Below are 19,371 nucleotides of genomic sequence, written 5' to 3'. Positions count from 1 at the left end.
TCTGGGGCTGCTCAGTCCTGGTCCCGGTTAAGGTCCACACTGAAGAGGCTCTTGGACGACCAGGGGCCACCAGCCTCTCCCCCACCCCTGCTTGGCCGAAGGCGCTGCCAAGCGAGTCGGGTAGCCGGGGAAGGAGCCGGCGCTTCCCTCCGCAGGCAACGGAGCAGAGCGGGGCCGGGGGCGGCGAGGCAAAGGGGAACCACACCGCCCCTCTTGGCCGAAGCCTCGCCGCTCCTTCCCTCCGTCCGACGCAGCATCTTCCTCCGTCTCCCGGCCGGGAGGTGGGAGGAGGACGGGCGCGCCCTTCCACCGCGGCGCAGAGCGAGCCCGAAGGCGGCGACGGCCGCCCCCGAGCCCGGCTCCGCAATGGCGGCCTCAGACACGCCCTGAGCAGCCGCGCACAAAGACGGCCGCACCGATCAGCCGCCACCCCCGGCTCCCCTCCCGCCCCGCCGCCTCGGCGCAGCCCCTCCGGCCGCAGCCCAGCCCCGACCGGCGGCCGCCCTGCCGCTGCGGACGGTCTGCGGACCCGCCGGACGCGGCCCACCCCTCCTGGCGCTCACCTCGGTCCGCGGCGCTCCCTCCGATGCGGGCGCCACCGGCTCTTCCTCCGCCGCCGCCTCCGCCTGGCGGCTCAGCCTCGCATCCCTGGCAATGCGGCGGGGCTGCGCAACCCCGCTCCGCCGCCGCTGCCGCCGCCGCCGCCGTGACGTCGCGGGCCGGCCCACAGTGCTCGCCCAGCCGCCGCAGCCGCCGCCGCCGCGCAGCCTCGGAAGCAGAGCGATCGGCCCCGGGCCCGGGCAGCATCCGCCGAGCGGCCGGGAAGCGCAAAGATGGAGCGAGGCGGCCCAGACGCTGCGGCTGAGGATGAGGCGACTGATGGCCGCCGGCCTGGCCGGGAGAGCCGGCGGTGGAAGCTGCGTCCGCGCTCCCGAAACGTCCCCGCTGCCCGCAAGCCCAGCGGAGCTCCCCGGCCCAGGCCCTCGGCTCAGGGATCAGCCTCAAGAGGGCTCCTCTGGGCGGGACAACGGCCTGGCCCTCCTTTTGCACGGGGGGGGGGGGAGGATGGAGATTTAGGCCCAGATGGGAGCCAGGTGAGCATTGAAGGGGAAGTTCTCCTTGGCTCCAGCGAGGATGCAAGTGATGGAGCTATGTAAGAGCTTCCAGCATGGGGAAGAAGAGGAGTCTGCTGTCCCCCTGTCCCAACTGGAGAGGGGGACAGGGGAAAGGTGAAGAGGGCAGGCAAGGGAAAGGTGGCGGCTGCAATTACTTGGGGGTTCGACTGTCCAAACCTCTTAAGGGCGATGGGCCTTCCATTGCTGTGAAAGCAAACCTGGGAAGCGAAAAATCCAGGTGAATATTAAATGCAGAAAGATCAGCCTGTGAACTGACAGCTGATGGCAAAGAAGCGAAGGATGTGGGTCCTTCCTTTTCTATTTGCTCCAGAACAGATGGAGATGTTGCCCTGGAGGAAAAAAAGGGAGGCTCAGAGCAGGTCACAGAAAGACTGGGCTGCCCAAGGCCAGGTCTTTCCATTGGGTGGTGAAAGCTGGACAACTTGAACAAGAGCCTTCAGGATGTGAAATTAAGACTGGCTGCTTCTTTGCGAGGATGAGTAGCAAGCAGAAACACACCGATCTCGGGCCTCTTTTGGGTTGCAAGTGGAAGGTGGACTTGAGAAGAGGGCGGAGCTTGGCGAACTTGATGGGGGGGGGATAAGGGAGGTCAGTGGGAGTCCTGGGACACATTGGATAGCACCAACATCTAAGCCGCCCAGAGCCACTGATATCACAGCTCTTTAAAAAGATAAAAATGCTGCTGACCTGCGAAAGCAGAAGCCATGAAGGGCTTCAAAAACCCCATATTTATTTATTATTATTTAATATAACTATTTCACTGTTATAGCGACTCTGGGCAGCTTACAATATGATAAAAAGATTTAAAAGATAATACAAAACCATTAAAATTATATAACAATCTAAATACAAGAGGATGGGCAAAGTGGGAGTGGGGATCTCCTAATCCGGGGGTAGGCAACCTTAGCTCTTTTATGACTTGTGGACTTCAATACCCAGAATTCCTGAACCAGCCATGCTGGCTCAGGAATTCTGAGAGTTGAAGTCCACAAGTCATAAAAGAGCCAAGGTTGCCTACCTATTAGCCACCCTGAACATAGCTCTCTGTTGGGAGCCCCAGGCCAGGTGGCAGAGCCAGGTCTGAAGGCTCTTCCAGAAGGCCAGGAAGGTGTGGGCGGCCCTCACCTCCAGAGGGTGGTGGCCACAGCAGAGAAGGCTCCCCTCCTGGACTCTGCCGGTCAAAATTCTTTGGCAGGTAGGTCTGAAGTGCTAAGCCTTTTCCACTAAGCGGTGGCATCCACAGTTCCCAGCTCATTTTCTTTCTAGGGCCTTTGGGATGGGGCTGTCCTTCCTTGCAGAGAAGCCCCCACCCTGAAAAAGTGACCCGGACAGGATTGGGCAGAGCTTCAGTTTGGAGCAAACTAGATCAAGTCTCTGAATCAAAATGGAAAGCCAAACAGAATCATTGAATTGGATTCCTCCACATCTATTTTGAAGTTTTTCTGAATTAGCCTGGGAAATCAAATTGATCTAAAGAGATGTTTCTAAAAGGAAGCATTGGATTCATCTGATTTTCCCAATCAGCTGAATCAACCTGAACTAAGATTCACACAGTAATTGCAGCTGATCTACACATGCCATGACTCAGGACAGCCCCAGGCCGCCCTGCAGAGAGAGAGAGAGCCAGCGAATTCAAATTTACGTACTAATTCCCTCCCATATGGAATGAATTAACCAGTCAGCCTCTAGGCCCCTGCAGTAGCAAAGTGGCAACACCGAGCAACTCATATTAGGACCGAAGATGAACGACAGAACTATCAGCCTCAATGGAGGCACCCCAGCAAGGAGAGAAAGGAACCAGGAACTGGCCTAAGACACTCCAGGATCAACCCTGCCTCTCAGCCCTGGTGAATGACTCCCCAATTCTGCTATTGGCTCACAGTCATTCAGCAATGTCCTGCTCCATGTGACAGTTGGCAAACTGGCTAATCTCTGTGCACAAGAATACGTGGGCTGAAATCGGCCATCGCAATTGGCCACATCCCAAAACTAGAGGAGGAATATTTCATTCTGCAGGGCAGTGTCTCGCTGACGCCATCCGTACAAAAAAGAATTAAAAGGCCAACTTCCTTGCAAAGCAGATATATTCAATAAAATGCCTAATAATAATAATAACAACAACAACAATAAGAATAGGAATTGCACAGACTGACAACAAGCAGCGGCATGACTAGCAACAATGGTGCATTGGAAGATCAGCAAGAAATATCATTTGCCTGTAAGCAAGAACTGGTGGGATCATAAAATAGAGAAAGTCATAGAAAATGATAAAATTAAAGTGCTCTGGGACTTCAGAATTCAAACAGACAAGCACCTGCAACATAACACCCCAGACTTAACAATTGGCGATAAGAAAGACAAAAAAGTCTGGATAGTGGACGTGGCAGTGCCTGGAGATAGCAGAATAGAAGAGAAAGAACTGGAGAAGATAACAAAATACAAAGACCTACAAATAGAAATAGAAGACTGTGGCAAAAGCAAGCAAGGGTAGTACCAATAGTCATAGGCTCCTTGGGTGCAATCCCAAAACAACTGGAGCACCACTTGAACACCATTGGCATTGACAAATTCGCTATTAGTCAATTGCAAAAGGCGGCCTTATTAGGAACTGCTTCCATCCTGCGACGATATCTGTAATACCATCAAACATCCACATCTGCCTATCCCAGGTCCTGGGTAAGGACTCAATAGGTAGACAAAAATGCCAAATCCAGTCTGAACATCTGGCTGACTGTGCGATGATCAATAATAATAAAAGTTGGAAGGGACCTTGGAGGTCATCTAGCCCAACCCCTGCTCAGACAGGAAACCCTATACCATTTCAGACAAATGGCTGTCCAATTAAACTCAATTATGCCAAGACTTAGATTGTGTTACAGCTACCTATGTTCCATGGAAAGTTGTTTGCACACGGCCTCTGCTTTGTACTCACAGTCACTCAGCCACAGAGGCTTCCCCTCTCACCATCACCCCTCCCGCCAAAACATCTGTGCAGCTGTGGAACAGGGTTGGTCCGGCAAGAGTGGACTTGATTGACTGCATGAGCAGAAGGGAGCCACATTCAGCTTCACGGGCAGCAGGGCAAGGCCAGCCCAGGTGCCAAGGGAGTCGCCAGGGCTGGGAGGGATTTTCTTCCGGTTGGATGCCAGCAGGATGAGGAGCTGCAGAGGAGGAACAAAGAAAATTCCTGTCCTGTGCAGTCTGGACCCTTCGGGGAAGGGATCTGGCCTCTTGCTGCCTCCTGAGCTGGCACAGAGGGCAAGGGAGCCCACGCAGGATGGCTCCTTTGGGCGTTTGCCTTCAGAAACCCAGGCATGGAAGGAAGGAAAGCCACCATTTCCCCCAGGCTAGGAGGGGGGGGGGAACAGGAAGGCATCCCTCAAGAGTAGGCAAGGCATCATTTATTGCCTGGCAACAGGCATTGATTGGCTTGCTTGGCTGGGTGCCCATCTACTGGCTGCCAAGGCAGGCACTGATTGGCTGGCAGTTCCTGGTGAGCAGCAGCCTTAAAATAAACAGGCCCGCCTCTCCACATCCTGGCGCCCGACCCAACGCCAGGCAGCCGGGCATCTTGGCTAGTTTGGGAGGGGGGATGCAGGAAGGGAAGGGCAGGAGGGACAGAACCCTTCTCTATGCTGATTGCTCCACTTGCTGCTCAAGGGACGGAAATGACGCCTGCTAGAAAAATAAATGAAAACGTTTTCACCCGCAAAGACAGCAGGAAGGGGAGGCTTAAAGGCCATGGAAGGCCACAGCCTGTCCAGAGGATTTCCATCAGAGCCTCAGGGCTGCACTTGCTCCAGAAAATCCCCATCTGCTTGCACTGGCTTCTTTGGGGGGGCTCCTCTAAGGGTGTGGAGGCCCCTCCTTTCGGGAGGTCCAGAAAAGCCCCCCCAAAGGCAGAGGGGAAGGAAGGGATGTCCTCAGCCTGCCACTCTCCTGTCTCCCCTGCAGAGAAAAGCCTCGGCAGGAGGAAAATGCTAGGGGGGGGGGAAGTAAATAAAGACACAGAGCAACCCCTCCAGGAAACAGCTGGGGCGATCTGCAGCAAATCCATCTGTCCTCTCGGTCTTCCCAGGAGCCCTCCCTATGGCCCTGCAACCAAGCAATAGGACCTGGCTCCCTCCCTGGCCAGAATGAACAGCAAGGACTGGGCCTCTGGAAAGGAATTGAGGGAGACCTTCCCATCACTGGCTTCCCAGCACTCATGGATGTCCCCATGGAAGGAGTCCCTATTACCCTAGATGCCAGTAGCCAGAGGGAACGATAGGGGAGTCATAACGTTCACCCAGCTGGAGCTACGCCTTTACTCTACAGCACAAGATGCGGCACCCAGTCCCTGCCTAGTACTCAGGGAGCCAACCCAGGCATCGGGGGGGGGGAAACAAAGCACTGGCCAACACCACAAGGAAAGCCTACCCATTCCCATCACATCCTGGCTTTGGCAGTAGGACTGGGAGCTGTGTGTGTGTGGGGTGGGGCATACCACTACAATGTGCCATTTGTCTTCTGACCAAGGTCAATCCTGACTGCCAAGGCCAGAGACGGGCACTGCATAAGCTCGTTTCATAGATAGGGGACTGGAGGCTAAAACATATATGGAACGGTTGCTGGAATTGGGTATGTCTAGTTTAATGAAGAGAAGGACGAGGGGGGACATGATAGCAGCATTCCAGTATCTCAGGGGCTGCCACAAAGAAGAGGGGGTCAAGCTCTTCTCCAAAGCACCTCAAGACAGGAGAAGAAGCAACGGGTGGAAACTAATCAAGGAGAGAAGCAACCTAGAACTAGAGGAGAAACTTCCTGACAGTTAAAACAATTAACCCGTGGAACAACCTGCCTCCAGAAGTGGTGAATGCTCCAACACTGGAAGTTTTTAAGAAGAGACTGGTCAGTCACTTGTCTGAAATGGTATAGGGTTTCCTGCCTGAGCAGGGGGTTGGACTAGATGACCTCCAAGGTCCCTTCCAACTTAATAATAATAACAATAACAACTATTATTATTATTATTATTATTATTATTATTATTATTATTATTGATCATCGCACAGTCAGCTATTGTTGTTGTTGTTGTTGTTGTTATTAAACACATAGATCACCTGCAGGCCCCCTCACACATTCTGGGAGAAGGGAAGTCACTCGTGCAGCAGAGACATTACTCTTTGCCTGACCACTCTACCCTCCGCTGAGCAAATCTGCTTTCCCCTACTTTTCTCAGAGAATGAGGGTGACCTCACAGCCAGAGATGGGGTTCTGGCAGGGGTGCCGTCTCTGCCGCTCCCTGACGTCTAATGGATTTCATTTGTGGTCAGCCTATGGAGGCCAGGACTGATGGAGAGCAGACACCATGTCCTCAAGACCTTTTGAGGAGAAGCTGGGAGCCAAGAGAGGCATGGGAAGCTGGCAAAGGGGACAGGATGAAGACCGCTGGCAAAACCTCCCCATCAGAAACATCAGGATCCAGCAGCCGTTCCAATCTCTGCCCCCCAAAGCAGCTTTCACCTTCATGAGCGACCCACAAAAGACGCATCCCACCATATTCCATCCCTTGCTTCATCAGTCTAGACCAGGGGTAGGCAATCTTGGCTCTTTTATGATTCGTGGACTTCAACTCCCAGAATTCCTGAGCCAGCCATGCTGAGGGGAAAGGGAGAGGCTTCCAAGCTGAGCCATGCTGGCTCAGGAATTCTGGGAGTTGAAGTCCACGAGTCATAAAAGAGCCAAGGCTGCTAGACACATTGTCCAGGGAAGCTGTGAAGGGAGGCAGTGGCTCTTTGAGAGGGCCAAAGCTGCCATTCATCATCCAGGTTTCTCATGAGGATTCCCACGTGCAATCAGACTCCCGGTTCTGTGCATGAACAGAACAGAAGTTGAATGAACCTGCAACCTTGATGGAAGCCACAGAGGTTTGGAGATGAGAGGCTGCTTTGCAGAGGCGGAATTGCTAAGTGCATCTTATTATCAGGAATTAAAAGGTACTTCTCTGGATGGCGGATGGCTGCTCAGGGGAGCAGGCGTGGTAAGGCCAGCAGTGAGTAACCGATTGGCGAGGAAGGGACTGGATACAGCAGCAAAGCTGAGGACCTTTGACCTTGACAAGTGACTCCCTTCTTGACCGATGGCCAGGAGAAAGCTGGCTCCTACTTGCCTCTCTCTTCGAAAGCAAATTAGTTAAGCGAAATTTGATGAGAGGAGCAGTTACTGGGAATGACCACAGCAGTGGAGGCCAAGGGTCTTCAAACTTGGCCCTTTTATGACTTGTGGACTTCAACTCCCAGAATTCCTCAGCCTGGCTGAGGAATTCTGGGAGTTGAAGTCCACAAGTCATAAAAGGGCCAAGTTTGAAGATCCCTGGTCAAGATCTTCTGGCTAAGATGAAGGCCTTTGGGTCTCCATGCCTGGATGGAATCCACCCCAGTGAACTGAAAGAGCTGGCTGAAGAGCTGGCTAGACCTCTCCCAATGTCTCTGGGAGGTGCCAGAAGAGCAGATGTGGTCCCCCCAATTGAAAAAAGGAGAAAAGGATCCTCATCCTAACCTCCCTGATCCTAACACTGAACCCTAGAAAGACATTAGCAGGAGGGCTGTAAGAATCTTGAACACAATGACGGGATAGCAAAAAGCAAACCTCTTTTCCTTCCTTGACAAGGCGGATGAGGTTAATGCTGTGGACAGAGTTACTCAGGTACAGCGAAGCTTTTGATGAGGCTCCTCGGGTCCTTCTCACTGACACACTGTGTGATTTGGGTGGCACTGACTACAGTCTCGTGGGCCCATAGCTGGCAACACCCAGAGAGTTGGCATTAATCACTCTACCTCAAATGGGAGAGCGGTAGCCAGCAGAGCCCAGCAGTATCAAACCTGGGGGCCATTAATATTCAACATTTTTAGTAGTAACCTGGATGACGGAATCAATGGGCAGCTTATGAAATTTATGGATGACACCAAAGTGAGAGATCTGCGTTGACGCCCAGGACGGCCGGACAAGACTGCAATCTGATCTAAACAGGGAGAGGGGAGGACTGAGCCGAGAGGAACAAGATGGCCTTTAGCAAAGAGGAACACAAGGCACTCATTGAGGGAGGAGAAAAACGGGCAGACATGCACACAGTGAGTCGCGTGGCTTGGAAGAATTACGTCAGAGGAGGATCTAGGTGTGGTAACAACAACAAGCTGAACATGTGACAAGATGACTCTGGCTCTCCCAACACAACACACTGACCGCTGGTGCATAGATACAAGGGGGGAGGGGATTCATGGCTTGGCAGCATTGCATTGGGAAAAAGTCTTGGATGGGGTCATTGACCCCAAGTGGAACACTATCTCAGCAGTCTGAGATAGTGGCTGGAAGAGCTGATGCATTTCTGGGCCAGAACAGTCTATGAAAGACAGGTGCAGACATGCTAGCAGTCTTCCAATATCTCAGGGGTGGCCCCAAAGAAGAGGGAGTCAAGCTATTTTCCAAAGTGCCTGAAGGCAGGACAAGAAGCAACGGATAGAAACTAACCAAAAAGAGAAGCAACCTAGAACTAAGGAGAAATTTCCTGACAGAACAATTAACCAATGGAACAACCTGCCTCCAGAAGCAGTGAATGCTCCAATACTGGAAGTTTTTAAGAAGAGACTGGACAGCCATTTGTCTGAAATGGTATAGGGTTTCCTGCCTGAGCAGGGGGTTGGACTAGATGACCTCCAAGGTCCCTTCCAACTTTTTATTATTATTATTATTATTATTATTATTATTATTATTATTACTACTACTACTACTACTACTCTCTATTTGCCCCGGGAGACCATTCCTGGAGTGCTCTGAATGATTCTGGGCACCACATTCCTACAAGGACACGGAGATGCTGGAGAAGGGCTCAAAAAAGGGAGACCGATGGAGGACGTGTCCTATGGAGAGGACGTGTCCTATGGGTTTGAAGGAACTGGGGATGCTCAGTTGGAAGAAAGACCATGATGAGACAAGACAGCAGCGTTCAGGTACTGTGATGGAAACTAGGACCAGAAATAACAGGCATAAGTTGCAGCTACCTAGATTTCATCTAGATCAGTGGTTCTCAACCTTTTTAATGCCGCAACCCCCAACCAATCGTAAGTCGAGGACTACTCAACCGGTCGTAAGTCGAGGACTACTCAACTGGTGCAGCACCGTTTGCAGAATGGGACTTTTGGCGAGCTCAGCAGGGCAGAGACAGCCTGGACAATTCCTATTGGCTTTCAAAAGCCAATAGATTAAAAGGGAGTAGCACAGCTAAGGAAAAGGGGCGGGAAATGGCAGACTGCGTTGTTTGGCGACCCCTGTGAAATGGTCGTTCGACCCCAAATGGGGTCCCGACCCACAGGCTGAGAACCACTGATCTAGATCACGGTCTTCAGACTTGGCCCTTTTATGACTTGTGCACTTCAACTCCCAGAATTCCTCAGCCAGGCACGGTAGCCGAGGAATTCTGGGAGTTGAAGTCCACAAGTCATAAAAGGGCCAGGTTTGAAGGCCCCTGATCTAAATAGAAAGGAAAAATGTGACAGTAAAATCTGTGCAGCCCTGGAACAGTCTATCTATGAGGCTATGGATTCTTCACCTTCTGAGTTAGTTGCTGGAACACTGAAGGGGATTGCAGTGGCTGGTTACCACAATCTACTCTGCCCATCACTCTATGATTCTGTGATAAGCCCAATCAATAGTGAGAGAGAGAGAGAGATCTAACACTGATAACACTACTAAAGACAAACTAAAGAACTCCACCAAGAATCTGGGAGCGTGGCTATGCAAAGGTGTGTCATACTCCTGGGGAAAAGGTACAGAATTAAAGACCTGTGAACAAGGGACAATGAATGAGAAGATGAAAAGGACAATCAGTGAAGGAACCCCCAGAATCCCAGGTGAGCAAACTTTGCAGCACAAGCCACCCCCACCAATTCTCAAGGTCATCTGTGCCACCCCAACAACAGAGATCAACCCGCGGGTGTCCTCTCTCGCTGTCATCACTACTCAGGCCTGCCTGCCAGCTCAGCTCAGCCCGGCCATTCCTTGCGAGTGAGCAAGGAAGCAGCTGCTCCAAAGGGGGCTCAGATGGGGAAAGCACGGCTGGCCCCACAGAAAGGACAGAACGGGGCTGCCCAGCCCAAACCGGAGCTTTGATTCAAGAATTGCACAAGATGGAAAGAGAATTGACTGATTGATTGATGACTTTCTTTGCTTCCTTATTTACTTTCCAGTATCTACAACTTGTCCCCATCCTAACGGAGCCTGAACAGATGAGAGCAGAAGGACGGATCTAATAGTAAACTAAGCAGAATAAAACCCAAAGACTTGAAGGAGGTTCCTCCTAACAAAAATCTGGGCCAACAGATTTTAACCAGGCAGGTGAGGCCGCCCATCCTGCCAGAGAAGGGGGGGGCATCCCCCCTGTGACCTGCTGAACACCCCGCCAGAAGGGGGCTTCTCTGGAGGCAGGCAGATTCGGTCTGGGCAATGCCGGGATCATGGTGAGAAGCTGGTGGACCTATAATGCTGGCCCAGTTTTGATCCTGGGATGTCTCCGAAGCCATGCCAGTCACTCGAGAGGAAGCACAGGCCCTGCTGACTCTCTCAACATGGACCTCCACACCCTGCCCAGAATCTCTGGCTGGGGTGGAAAGACAGAAGAACGCCCCCTTGGCTGACCGTTGGCTGTGTGGAACCAAGAGGCTGCCAGCTGCTCTGCGCTAATTCCACCTGGCTGATTCCTTTTGCTCCGCTGCCCATCCCAGCCCATGGTCAGCCCAGGAGTTCTCGCCTGGCCAAAAAGGAGGTGAAGAGGGAGGCACAAAGGGCCAATGCGGTGGAGATGCAGAGGTATCCCTGAGCACCTGCAAGGGTCTGGCTTTCACCTCGCTGGATGGACCAGATTACTAGTCATGCATGGTCACTGCACTGTGGATCATGTAGCTATCAAAACGCTGAGCGGCCTCTTTAGAACTGGCTCTCTGCTCTGATCCAGATTCTCCAGCACCTGAACAGAGGACCCTTGGGGGGGGGGGGGGTTATGTCCAATCTTCTGTCCACAGCAGCATCTGCCAACTGGCATTAATAGCCTCAAATCCAGGGACAGATGTTTACTCTCTTTCTCACCCAGAGACACCCACAAACATGTATGCCCACCTCACTTGCTCCGTCACTAGACACAAATCTTTCCATTGGCAGCCCATGCACCCTCTCCACTTGGGGCATCCAGGTGTTGCCAGAGCGAGAAGCCCCTACGCCTGCTTGACTAGCTGAGTCTGCACCACACACTGATTGTCAGTGGCTGCATCTGCCAAGCTTGGTTAGCCTCTGGTGGGCCAGATTATTTCATCCACCAAGCAGGCCATGGGTCCTTCTAAGGCTGTGGAAGCCCAGGCTCCCGAGAGGGAAAGGCCCACGGGGGCTTTGGGACAGTCTCCCTTTTCTTACAAGCGGCCCCAGGAGGGTCTCTAGGAAGAGAACTGGGCATGAAAGCACAACACTACTGGAGAAAAGGTGGTTCATAAATCTAATAAACGGCGGAAATAAAATGTTTGGAGCCTAAGTTGCACCTTTGGGGAACCAGCAGGCCAGACGTGCCACATCAGAGGTCATCCCAGCCTGACTCACTTCCTCCTGCCAAGTCTCGGAATGCAGGAACTGCCTTTGCTGAACCGATGCTGGAATGTCCTTCTCAGCAGCTCACAAGGCCCTTGCATCAGATAGATTGCGTCTGAGTATGGAGGTTCCATATGTTATCCTGGCTCCGCGTCCACACCCAGGGAAGATGGGGGAGTTAAGGGAGCTTCCTCCCTGGCTTCTCGCCCACGCCTCCGGGCCAGCGCTTTTTCTCACCACCCCAGTGTACCAGCTGCGCCCAATAAGGCTCCCTGCTGCCGTTTCTCCGCGCGGGTCCGGGGAGAGCGCGAAGGCCCAGCGACCGCTGCCAACCCCATGACTCCCTCCTTTGTCCATCCCCTCTCGGGGCGGCCGTCCGTCCCGCAAGTGGCCTCTTCCCGAGGCCCGCAAAGTGGCCACCCTCCTCCGGCAGCCCGGCAAGCGAGCGGGTGGCCGGCGCGGGTGGCCGGCGAGTCTCGCCCCTCCCCCGTCACTCACCGCGCGGGCATCCTCCGGCGGGGTAGCTGAGCGATCGCGGGCGGCCCCGACTGACTCCGGCGCGGGCGGGTGGTGTGCGGCGTGCGGCGTGCGGGCGGGCGCTAAGAAGGGCCGGGCTCGGCGCGCCCCACCCCGGCATGCGAGCGATGCATCATCGGCGCAAAGAGGCCTGCGGCAGCCAAGGCCCGCAGCCTCCGCCCGTCGCAGAGCGGGAGCCACCGGGGAGCCTCGACTCCGTGGCCGCCGGGGCTGAGTGGGAGAACGACCGAGGGACCTTCTCCCCCCACGACCGCTCGGAAGTCCTCTCGGCTCTGAGCCTGGGAAGGAGGCCCGGGCCGTGGCTCGCTCCGCCGATGCTGCCCCCCCCCCCCACGAAAGAGCCCGGTGTCTTCGCCGCTCCGGGGTGGCGGCCAGTGACCCTCCCACCCTATGTCCGCTTCCTTCCTTGTCTCCTATAGAAACACCCCCCAGCATTATAGAGGGGACTCTCCTTCCAGCTGAGCACTCCCCCCCCCAATCCTGGTGCCTTTATAGACCCTCCAGGCACTTGGAGTCATATGTAGTGGAAGGGGCCCCAGAGATCATCCAGCCCTGTCCCCTGCTTGCTGCAAAATCTGCTAAAGTATTTGGGGCCAAAACCACCCAATGCCAGGGGAGGGAGGGCTTCTGGGACCAAGCAGTTGGTTCATGGCTGGTTGTCAACATCAGGAAACATCTCCCATTAAGACCTGCTGGTTCTGCTGCTCCTTCCAGGGCAGAGAGAGTAAATATACTCCCTCCTGTAGGAAAAAAAACTTTCCTTCAGATGTCTGGCTCAGCATTCTGCTGGCTGAGATAACCAGATCTTCTCATTGGTTGGTCCAGATTCTCCAACTTCTCTCCAAGCTCACCCATTCTTTGCCTTGTCTTTGCTCCGTGCTGGCCAAGAACACCAAGTGGGTCTGTCCGGGTAAGAGTCAAGGGAAAATTCTCTTCCATTGAGATGGAATTCGGGTCCTACCAGTGCATCTCAACAAAGCACGCATCCTCCTCTTTAGCAGTGGCATCATATTGCTGGCTCTTGTTTAATATGGGATCCACAAGGCCCTCCAGATCCCTTCCCTGCCCGTTGCCACCACCCCCCTTGATATTTTCCTCCAAGCTTCAATGAAGCTATTTATGACTCTTCTTTGGGTGTGGAAATTCAACAGGTTACAAATCCAATTAACAGTTGCATCCCCTGGTGCTTAAGGTCATTATTTCTTCATTTTCCTAGTACCACCCTTTAAAACAGTGGTTCTCAACCTGTGGGTCGGGACCCCATTTGGGGTCGAACAACCATTTCAAGGAGGGTCGCCAAATAATGCAGTCTGCCATTTTTTCCCCCCTTTTCCTTAGCTGTGCTACTCCCTTTTATTCTATTGGCTTTTGAAAGCCAATAGAATAGACTCTCTTGAATAGAGTCTAATTCTATTGGCTTTCAAATGCCAATAGGAATTGTCCAGGCTGTCTCTGCCCTGCTGAGCCCGCCAAAAGTCCCATTCTGCAAACGGTGCTGCACCAGTTGAGTAGTCCTCGACTTACGACCGGTTGAGTAGTCTTCAACTTACGACCGGTTGAATAGTCCTCGACTTACGACCGGTTGGGGGTCGTGGCATTAAAAAGGTTGAGAACCACTGCTTTAAAGAGCCAAGCAACTCTTCCATTCCCTACACTATTGATGAGCATGTTGGAGCGTTGAGCCCCGGACAGAAGTCCAAAGCACCAGCTTTCTCTCCCTGTGGCTGCAGACCCATTAGGGGCAGGACCAGCAGTGGCCGTGGCTGTTCAACAACTGTGATTCCTCCTGGAGGGCCCAATCAGCCTCCTCCCTGGTAGGTGTCACCCTCTCACCTTCTCCAACTTGCCCAGCACCTGCCAATCCCTTTGGGGTTGGCGTTCCTTGCAGACCTCGACCACCCTGGCCTTCTGTCAGAATCCAATTATATTTCATCTCTAGTTATCAAATATAGAAAACCCCATTTCTGCCTTCTCTGGATTCTGTCATACAAGGAAGGGAAGGGGGTGAACAAAGGGGCTTTATGGCCCTCACTTCTTTCGGTACAACTTCAAAGGGATTGAATGTGGATAGCACCAAAAAGGCCTAATCATAACAAAGGGGGCTATTACCTTTCATGTAGTTTTCTCGGAAGTCTCCATTCAGCCGGCAGTAAGGAAAAGGGGTGGGAATGTAATGCCTGAGACTGTTGCTGGAAGTAGGGGGGGATTGGGTGGGGCTACTGGGAAACCCCTTAAAACCTTGAATGGGAGAGCTTGGACCCCAAGTCCTGTCTAGAACGCCGGCAACCATTTTCTCTTAATAAAGGATTCCTGTTAGAAGAATTATTCCAAGAGTTCTGTCTTCTTAAGATGCAAAGTGGGGTGGGTCCTTACACCTTCTCTGCAGAGTCAGGTGGCAGCCTCTCCTGGTCCTCTGCTTTCATTTGCTGTTGAGTGTTCCTGAGAAGATGCTCCCAGAACGCAGGAGGCAGCCAAAGTGTTTTCTTCTGACAGGTGGGAATGTTGTGCGGTGCTAAGGCCTCTCCAGGCCAGGTGGGAGTCTCCAGTTCATCTGTTGCCCCCTCCATAAGGAAGGCAGCACTTCCCCCCCCCCCTCCTCCTCTCAGAGACTTCCAAGAACATTCTTAAGCTTTGGGTTTCTGACTCAGAGCAAGCCTCAGCTCTGTAACTAGACCAACAACATCAGGTCAGGTGATATTTAAAGCCTTAAAAAAACAACAACCCACAGCCGCATGCTTGGCGCGTTCCTCACCCAGCAGTCAGGCTGCCAAAAGATTTACTCTCCAAATCTAATAATAGTGCCTAACTTCCAACCAGAGGGAAAGCACTAGCACTATTTTAAGGCATTTGGGCCCTCAGGAAAAAAAAAAAGAGCCTCAACTTTGTCAGCTGATTAAAAAGCCACTGGATTTTTTTTTAGAGGAGCACAAAGCAAGTCCTGGCAGGGCATTTAAAGGGACCGGGGCACCCCCGGCTTTTAAAACACAGCCTGACCCTCCTTGCTGCCCAGCTAGGGTTCTCTGGGGTGGTGGTCTCTGCAGAAATAGGGTGGGAGTAACACCTTCTTTGGGCAAAGAGCCAGTCTCTGTAGCCTTAGTGGCTCTGCCGGAATGAGTGGCAAATGGGACAGATGTGTGCAAATGCAAATACACATGCAACTTGAGCTGGCGCAGAGCACTCAACTCCAAAGCGCCTGAAAGCAGGACAAAAAGGAAGGGCTGGAAACTAATCAAGGAGAGAATCAACCTAGAACTAAGCAGACGTTTCCTGGCAGTGAGAACAATTAACCAGTGGAACAACCTGCCTCCAGAAGTTGTGGGTGCTCCATCACTGGAGGCTTTTAAGAAGAGATTGGCAACTATTTCTCCAGAACAGTATAGGGCAGTGGTTCTCAACCTGTGGGTCGGGACCCCATTTGGGGTCGAACGACCATTTCACAGGGGTCGCCAAACAACGCAGTCCGCCATTTTTTCCCCCCTTTTCCTTAGCTGTGCTACTCCCTTTTATTCTATTGGCTTTTGAAAGCCAATAGAATAGACTCTCTGGAATAGAGTCTAATTCTATTGGCTTTCAAAAGCCAATAGGAATTGTCCAGGCTGTCTCTGCCCTGCTGAGCCCACCAAAAGTCCCATTCTGCAAACGGTGCTGCCCCAGTTGAGTAGTCCTCGACTTACGACCAGTTGGTCGCGGCATTAAAAAGGTTGAGAACCACTGGTATAGGGTCTCCTGCTTGAGCGGGGGGGGGGGTTATTGGACTGGAAGACCTCCAAAGTCCCTTCCAACTCTGTTATTCTGTTATTTTGTTATTCTGCTCCAATTCCTGGCTTGTCTTAGTAGAAAAAACCTGACCAGATGTGGTTTATGGAGCAAGCCATGCTTGTCTGAAGTACAGGGTCTGAACCAAATCGTATCTTCCTTTTTCTTCCCTTCGAGAGACAAGCATAGCTGACCTCGGGATCTGTTTGGAGAACCAGAGACGGCTGGCAGATCTGGGGAAGACCCTTTTCCCTAACAAAAAAATGCCAAAAAGTGAGTGGCATCTTCATGTCTGACTTGTTCATTATGGTGTAATCTGGGGATAGCAGTCCCACCCAGTAAGAAAGGGGTCACCCTTAAGTCCTGCCGATCTCTTTATTGTCTTGGGAGGGTCAAACCAACTCTCGGTAGAGCTGTTGCAAGGCAGCACCTCTTTTCTCAAGAGTTCGATGCAGAGTCAAGGAAAAGGAAGGACATGAAGACTAAGAGCTTGACAACCATACCTGGGAAAATCCTAGAACAGCCTATCAAACGGTTGGTCTGCAGGCACCCAGAAAGGAAGAAGGTGAATATGAAAAACCATCCGGGCTTTGTGAAAGTAAACAGACAAATCTAATTGCTTTTGGGGGGGGGCTAAATTAATAAACAAGGGAATGCTTCAGCTGTAGCATACCAGCCCTAGGAGAGGCATCTGGACCACAGCCGCCTCCTTCTTCCCAAACTGGAACGGGAAAGTTTGCACAATGCACCAGGTGAAGTCTGGCTACTTTCCACTCCTCAGAATGCTTAATGGCTTCCACAAGTTCTACCAACCAGGAAAAGGGCTGCTTCAGTCCCCAGGCTAAGATGCTGTCCGTCTCCGAGCTGTTCTCGACTCCCAGGCTGGTGTGAGACTGACACTTTGGGACCCCCCCCCAGTCCCAGCATTGCTCAGGGGCTCCTGCCGTGCGAATGAGTGAGACGGAGCAACAGCTGCAGCTGTTCCCCAAAGCACGAACTCTCCACTGCCCCGTCTGGATGTCTTCAGCCAGCAAAGCTTTAACTGCATGCCGGGTCAGTTTTGCTGCTCCACAAATAGCTGATTTCCCCCCCACCCCATCCCGCCCATGGCTAAGAGTAGCAGAATAAAAATAATTGGGGGGGGGAAACACCCCAAAGGCACTTAAGAGCAACAAATTATGCAGTTCCTCAGAAGCAACTTTTGCCTTTTTAGAGACTCCAGGATCTACTTTGGAATAGAAACATGCAGAGGGTGGTTGGGGTGGGGTTTCATTTTATTTTCAAACACATCAAAAGACGAGAGTGCTTGCAATTATTTGGAGATATGACAAATAAATAATAGAGACTTCCCTTATATTATTTATTTTTTTTTAAAAGCTCAACATTATAAATATATTACCCTCAGCAAGCCTCAATTGCTGTGTGTATAAACATATGGGCGTAAAAAAATTACAACACTGGATTTAGATTTGACTGGCATAATATCCCTTTCGTTCCCTAATCCTGGCTGAGCGTAATTTCCATAACCATCTTATGCAATAATTTTGGATGAAGCAATACTGTTCTTAGAATTAAACAGAAATGCTTGCGGAAGAAAGGTACCTTAGCAGGGGAACATTGTGGGACAAATTTTCTGGCAAGCTTCCATCTCACAGCGTCCCCCCAGGGATGCCCCCCCCCAAAGGAAGGGCACTAGGTAGGGTGCCTGCCCTCCGAGTGGCCTGGGCAGCAGAGCTTTGTGGCCTGGTCAACTAAAAACCACGGGAGGCTGAAGACCTTGGCTGGAAGCGATGGATGCTTGGCCACCCCAGCAGTGGGTGGGGGAGGGAGGGCACTGCAGACGTAGCTTCTTCCAGCAGGCATCTCTGGCCCGGAAGATGAATACATCTGTTCTACCCCACCCCACTCCAGCCAGCCGTCCTGCCTGTCCATCCTTGCTCCATTATAGAAGAAGGGCCAGTCCCCAAGACCACTCACCCACCTCAATTCTGCAGTCAACTTGGAGCCAATGTATTCCTATCGCCTGCATCCCAGAATTTCTTGTGTCAAGGGGGGCTGGCTGGGAGGAGCTCCTTTATCAGCCCCCCCCCCGTTATGGCCCTAAGCCTTCTAGGGTGTAAAGATGCCAGAACCTCGCAAGAGTGACCTGCTGGTTGCCAACAGCATTTCCGGCCTCCAGTTTGACCCAATTTTGAGGCCCCGAAGTTCAAGCCACCAACTCTGGCCCCACAGCCCAGATGCGCCATGGGTCACAGCATGTGTAGGACCAGCAGGACAGACCATCCAGAAGGCCCAGCATCTCCTGCAGACTAGGTGAGCAAATCTCAAGGGGCAGCCTCCGGGCCGGTGACAGGTGCCTCTCTTTCTCCCTCCCCCTCCCCTGCCCCAAGGCTCTTTAGCAAGTGGAAAGTAGCACATCCAGCCCAAGAGTCGGGGGAAAAAGGGGTGTCCCAAGGTTCCTTCCCCACTTGACCAGCAGGTGATGCATCCAGAACAGTTGCGGGGCCCCTCCAAGCTTGTTCTGGGCTTCCATCTTCCTGAGCCAGGAGCCCCCAGGCCTTTGCTGGACCTGAACCCCCTCCTCCGCTTGGGTCCAGACTCTCCGCCAGGTGGCGTCTTTCTTCAGACAGCGTGCGCAACGCTACCCCCGCCATTCTCCTGGGCTGGAGAGGGGGGGGGAGAGCTCCCCACCACCCCGGCCTTCCGGGGGGGTCTCTACCCAGGCAGGGCTCCTTTCCCGCCCCCCTCCTCTCCGCGTGAAGCATTCAGAAGCAGCGACGGATCAGCCGGGGATGAGCGTGTGCCGAGGTCGAATCCTGGGAACTGCGAAGGGGTCTGTCGCCCTGAGCTTGCTAGAAGCCCCCTCGCCAGCCTGGCCCTTGTGGGAGAGCAGCTTCCCCCTCCCCCTGCCTGCTCTTTCTGCCGGGTCTCGGGGAGGGGGCCGCGTCTGGTCTGAACTGCCTCCTGCCCCCGTTCGCTGTCGGTAGCGCTCCGCGCCGGCAAAGTCTCATCTCCGCAGGCAAAAGCAAGGGTCCCTCCGGCCCCACCCACCCCCAGCCGGTCTAAGGTCGCCCGCCGGAGGGGCTAGGAAGCGCCCGCCATTGTCTTCTCCAAGCGCGCCCGGTACTTCTGGGCGTAGGGCGATGAAGAGATCAAGCCGGCCTGGGGGGGCTTGAGGCGCATGTTCCGCCCGGAGGTGATGAGGTCGCCGAAGCCCTGCTGGTGCGAGAAGGCGTAGCCGGAGCGGCGGGAGGCGCTGCGCTGCAGGTAGTGCTTCAGGGCGGGCGGGCCGGGCGCTTTGCGGAGCTGCTTCACTTTGCGCACCACCTAAGGCAGA

At 53.2% G+C, this 19,371-nt stretch overlaps 2 protein-coding genes across 8 annotated transcripts in view; both read right to left on the bottom strand.

Moving 5' to 3' along the window:
* RUSC2 (RUN and SH3 domain containing 2) overlaps window positions 1-12,514 on the bottom strand; it is a 49,629-nt gene extending 37,115 nt beyond the window's left edge. For 3 of the 5 annotated variants that reach the window (XM_039369005.1, XM_039369002.1, XM_039369006.1), the window contains exon 1: window positions 564-1,010. The gene's annotated coding sequence lies outside the window, so the exon portion shown is untranslated. Of the gene's footprint in view, window positions 1-563; window positions 1,011-4,068; window positions 4,093-12,239 lie in introns of those variants that run through there. The other 2 variants (XM_039369003.1, XM_039369004.1) reach the window with 2 other exon arrangements.
* Window positions 12,515-17,373: 4,859 nt separating this feature from the next.
* LOC120319792 (phospholipid-transporting ATPase ID-like) overlaps window positions 17,374-19,371 on the bottom strand; it is a 51,875-nt gene continuing 49,877 nt past the window's right edge. For all 3 annotated transcript variants that reach the window (XM_039369028.1, XM_039369031.1, XM_039369030.1), the window contains exon 28: window positions 17,374-19,361. In XM_039369028.1, coding sequence (XP_039224962.1) covers window positions 19,119-19,361 — 243 coding nt within the window. In that variant the 3' untranslated portion in view covers window positions 17,374-19,118. The remainder of the gene's footprint in view (window positions 19,362-19,371) is intronic.

Source organism: Crotalus tigris, unplaced genomic scaffold (genome assembly GCF_016545835.1).
Source record: "Crotalus tigris isolate CLP2741 ecotype Arizona unplaced genomic scaffold, ASM1654583v1 scf7180000020963.25688851:1431469, whole genome shotgun sequence".
In the NCBI taxonomy this organism is placed as follows: Eukaryota; Metazoa; Chordata; class Lepidosauria; order Squamata; family Viperidae; genus Crotalus; species Crotalus tigris.
This window is presented reverse-complemented; position numbering and strand designations above follow the sequence as displayed.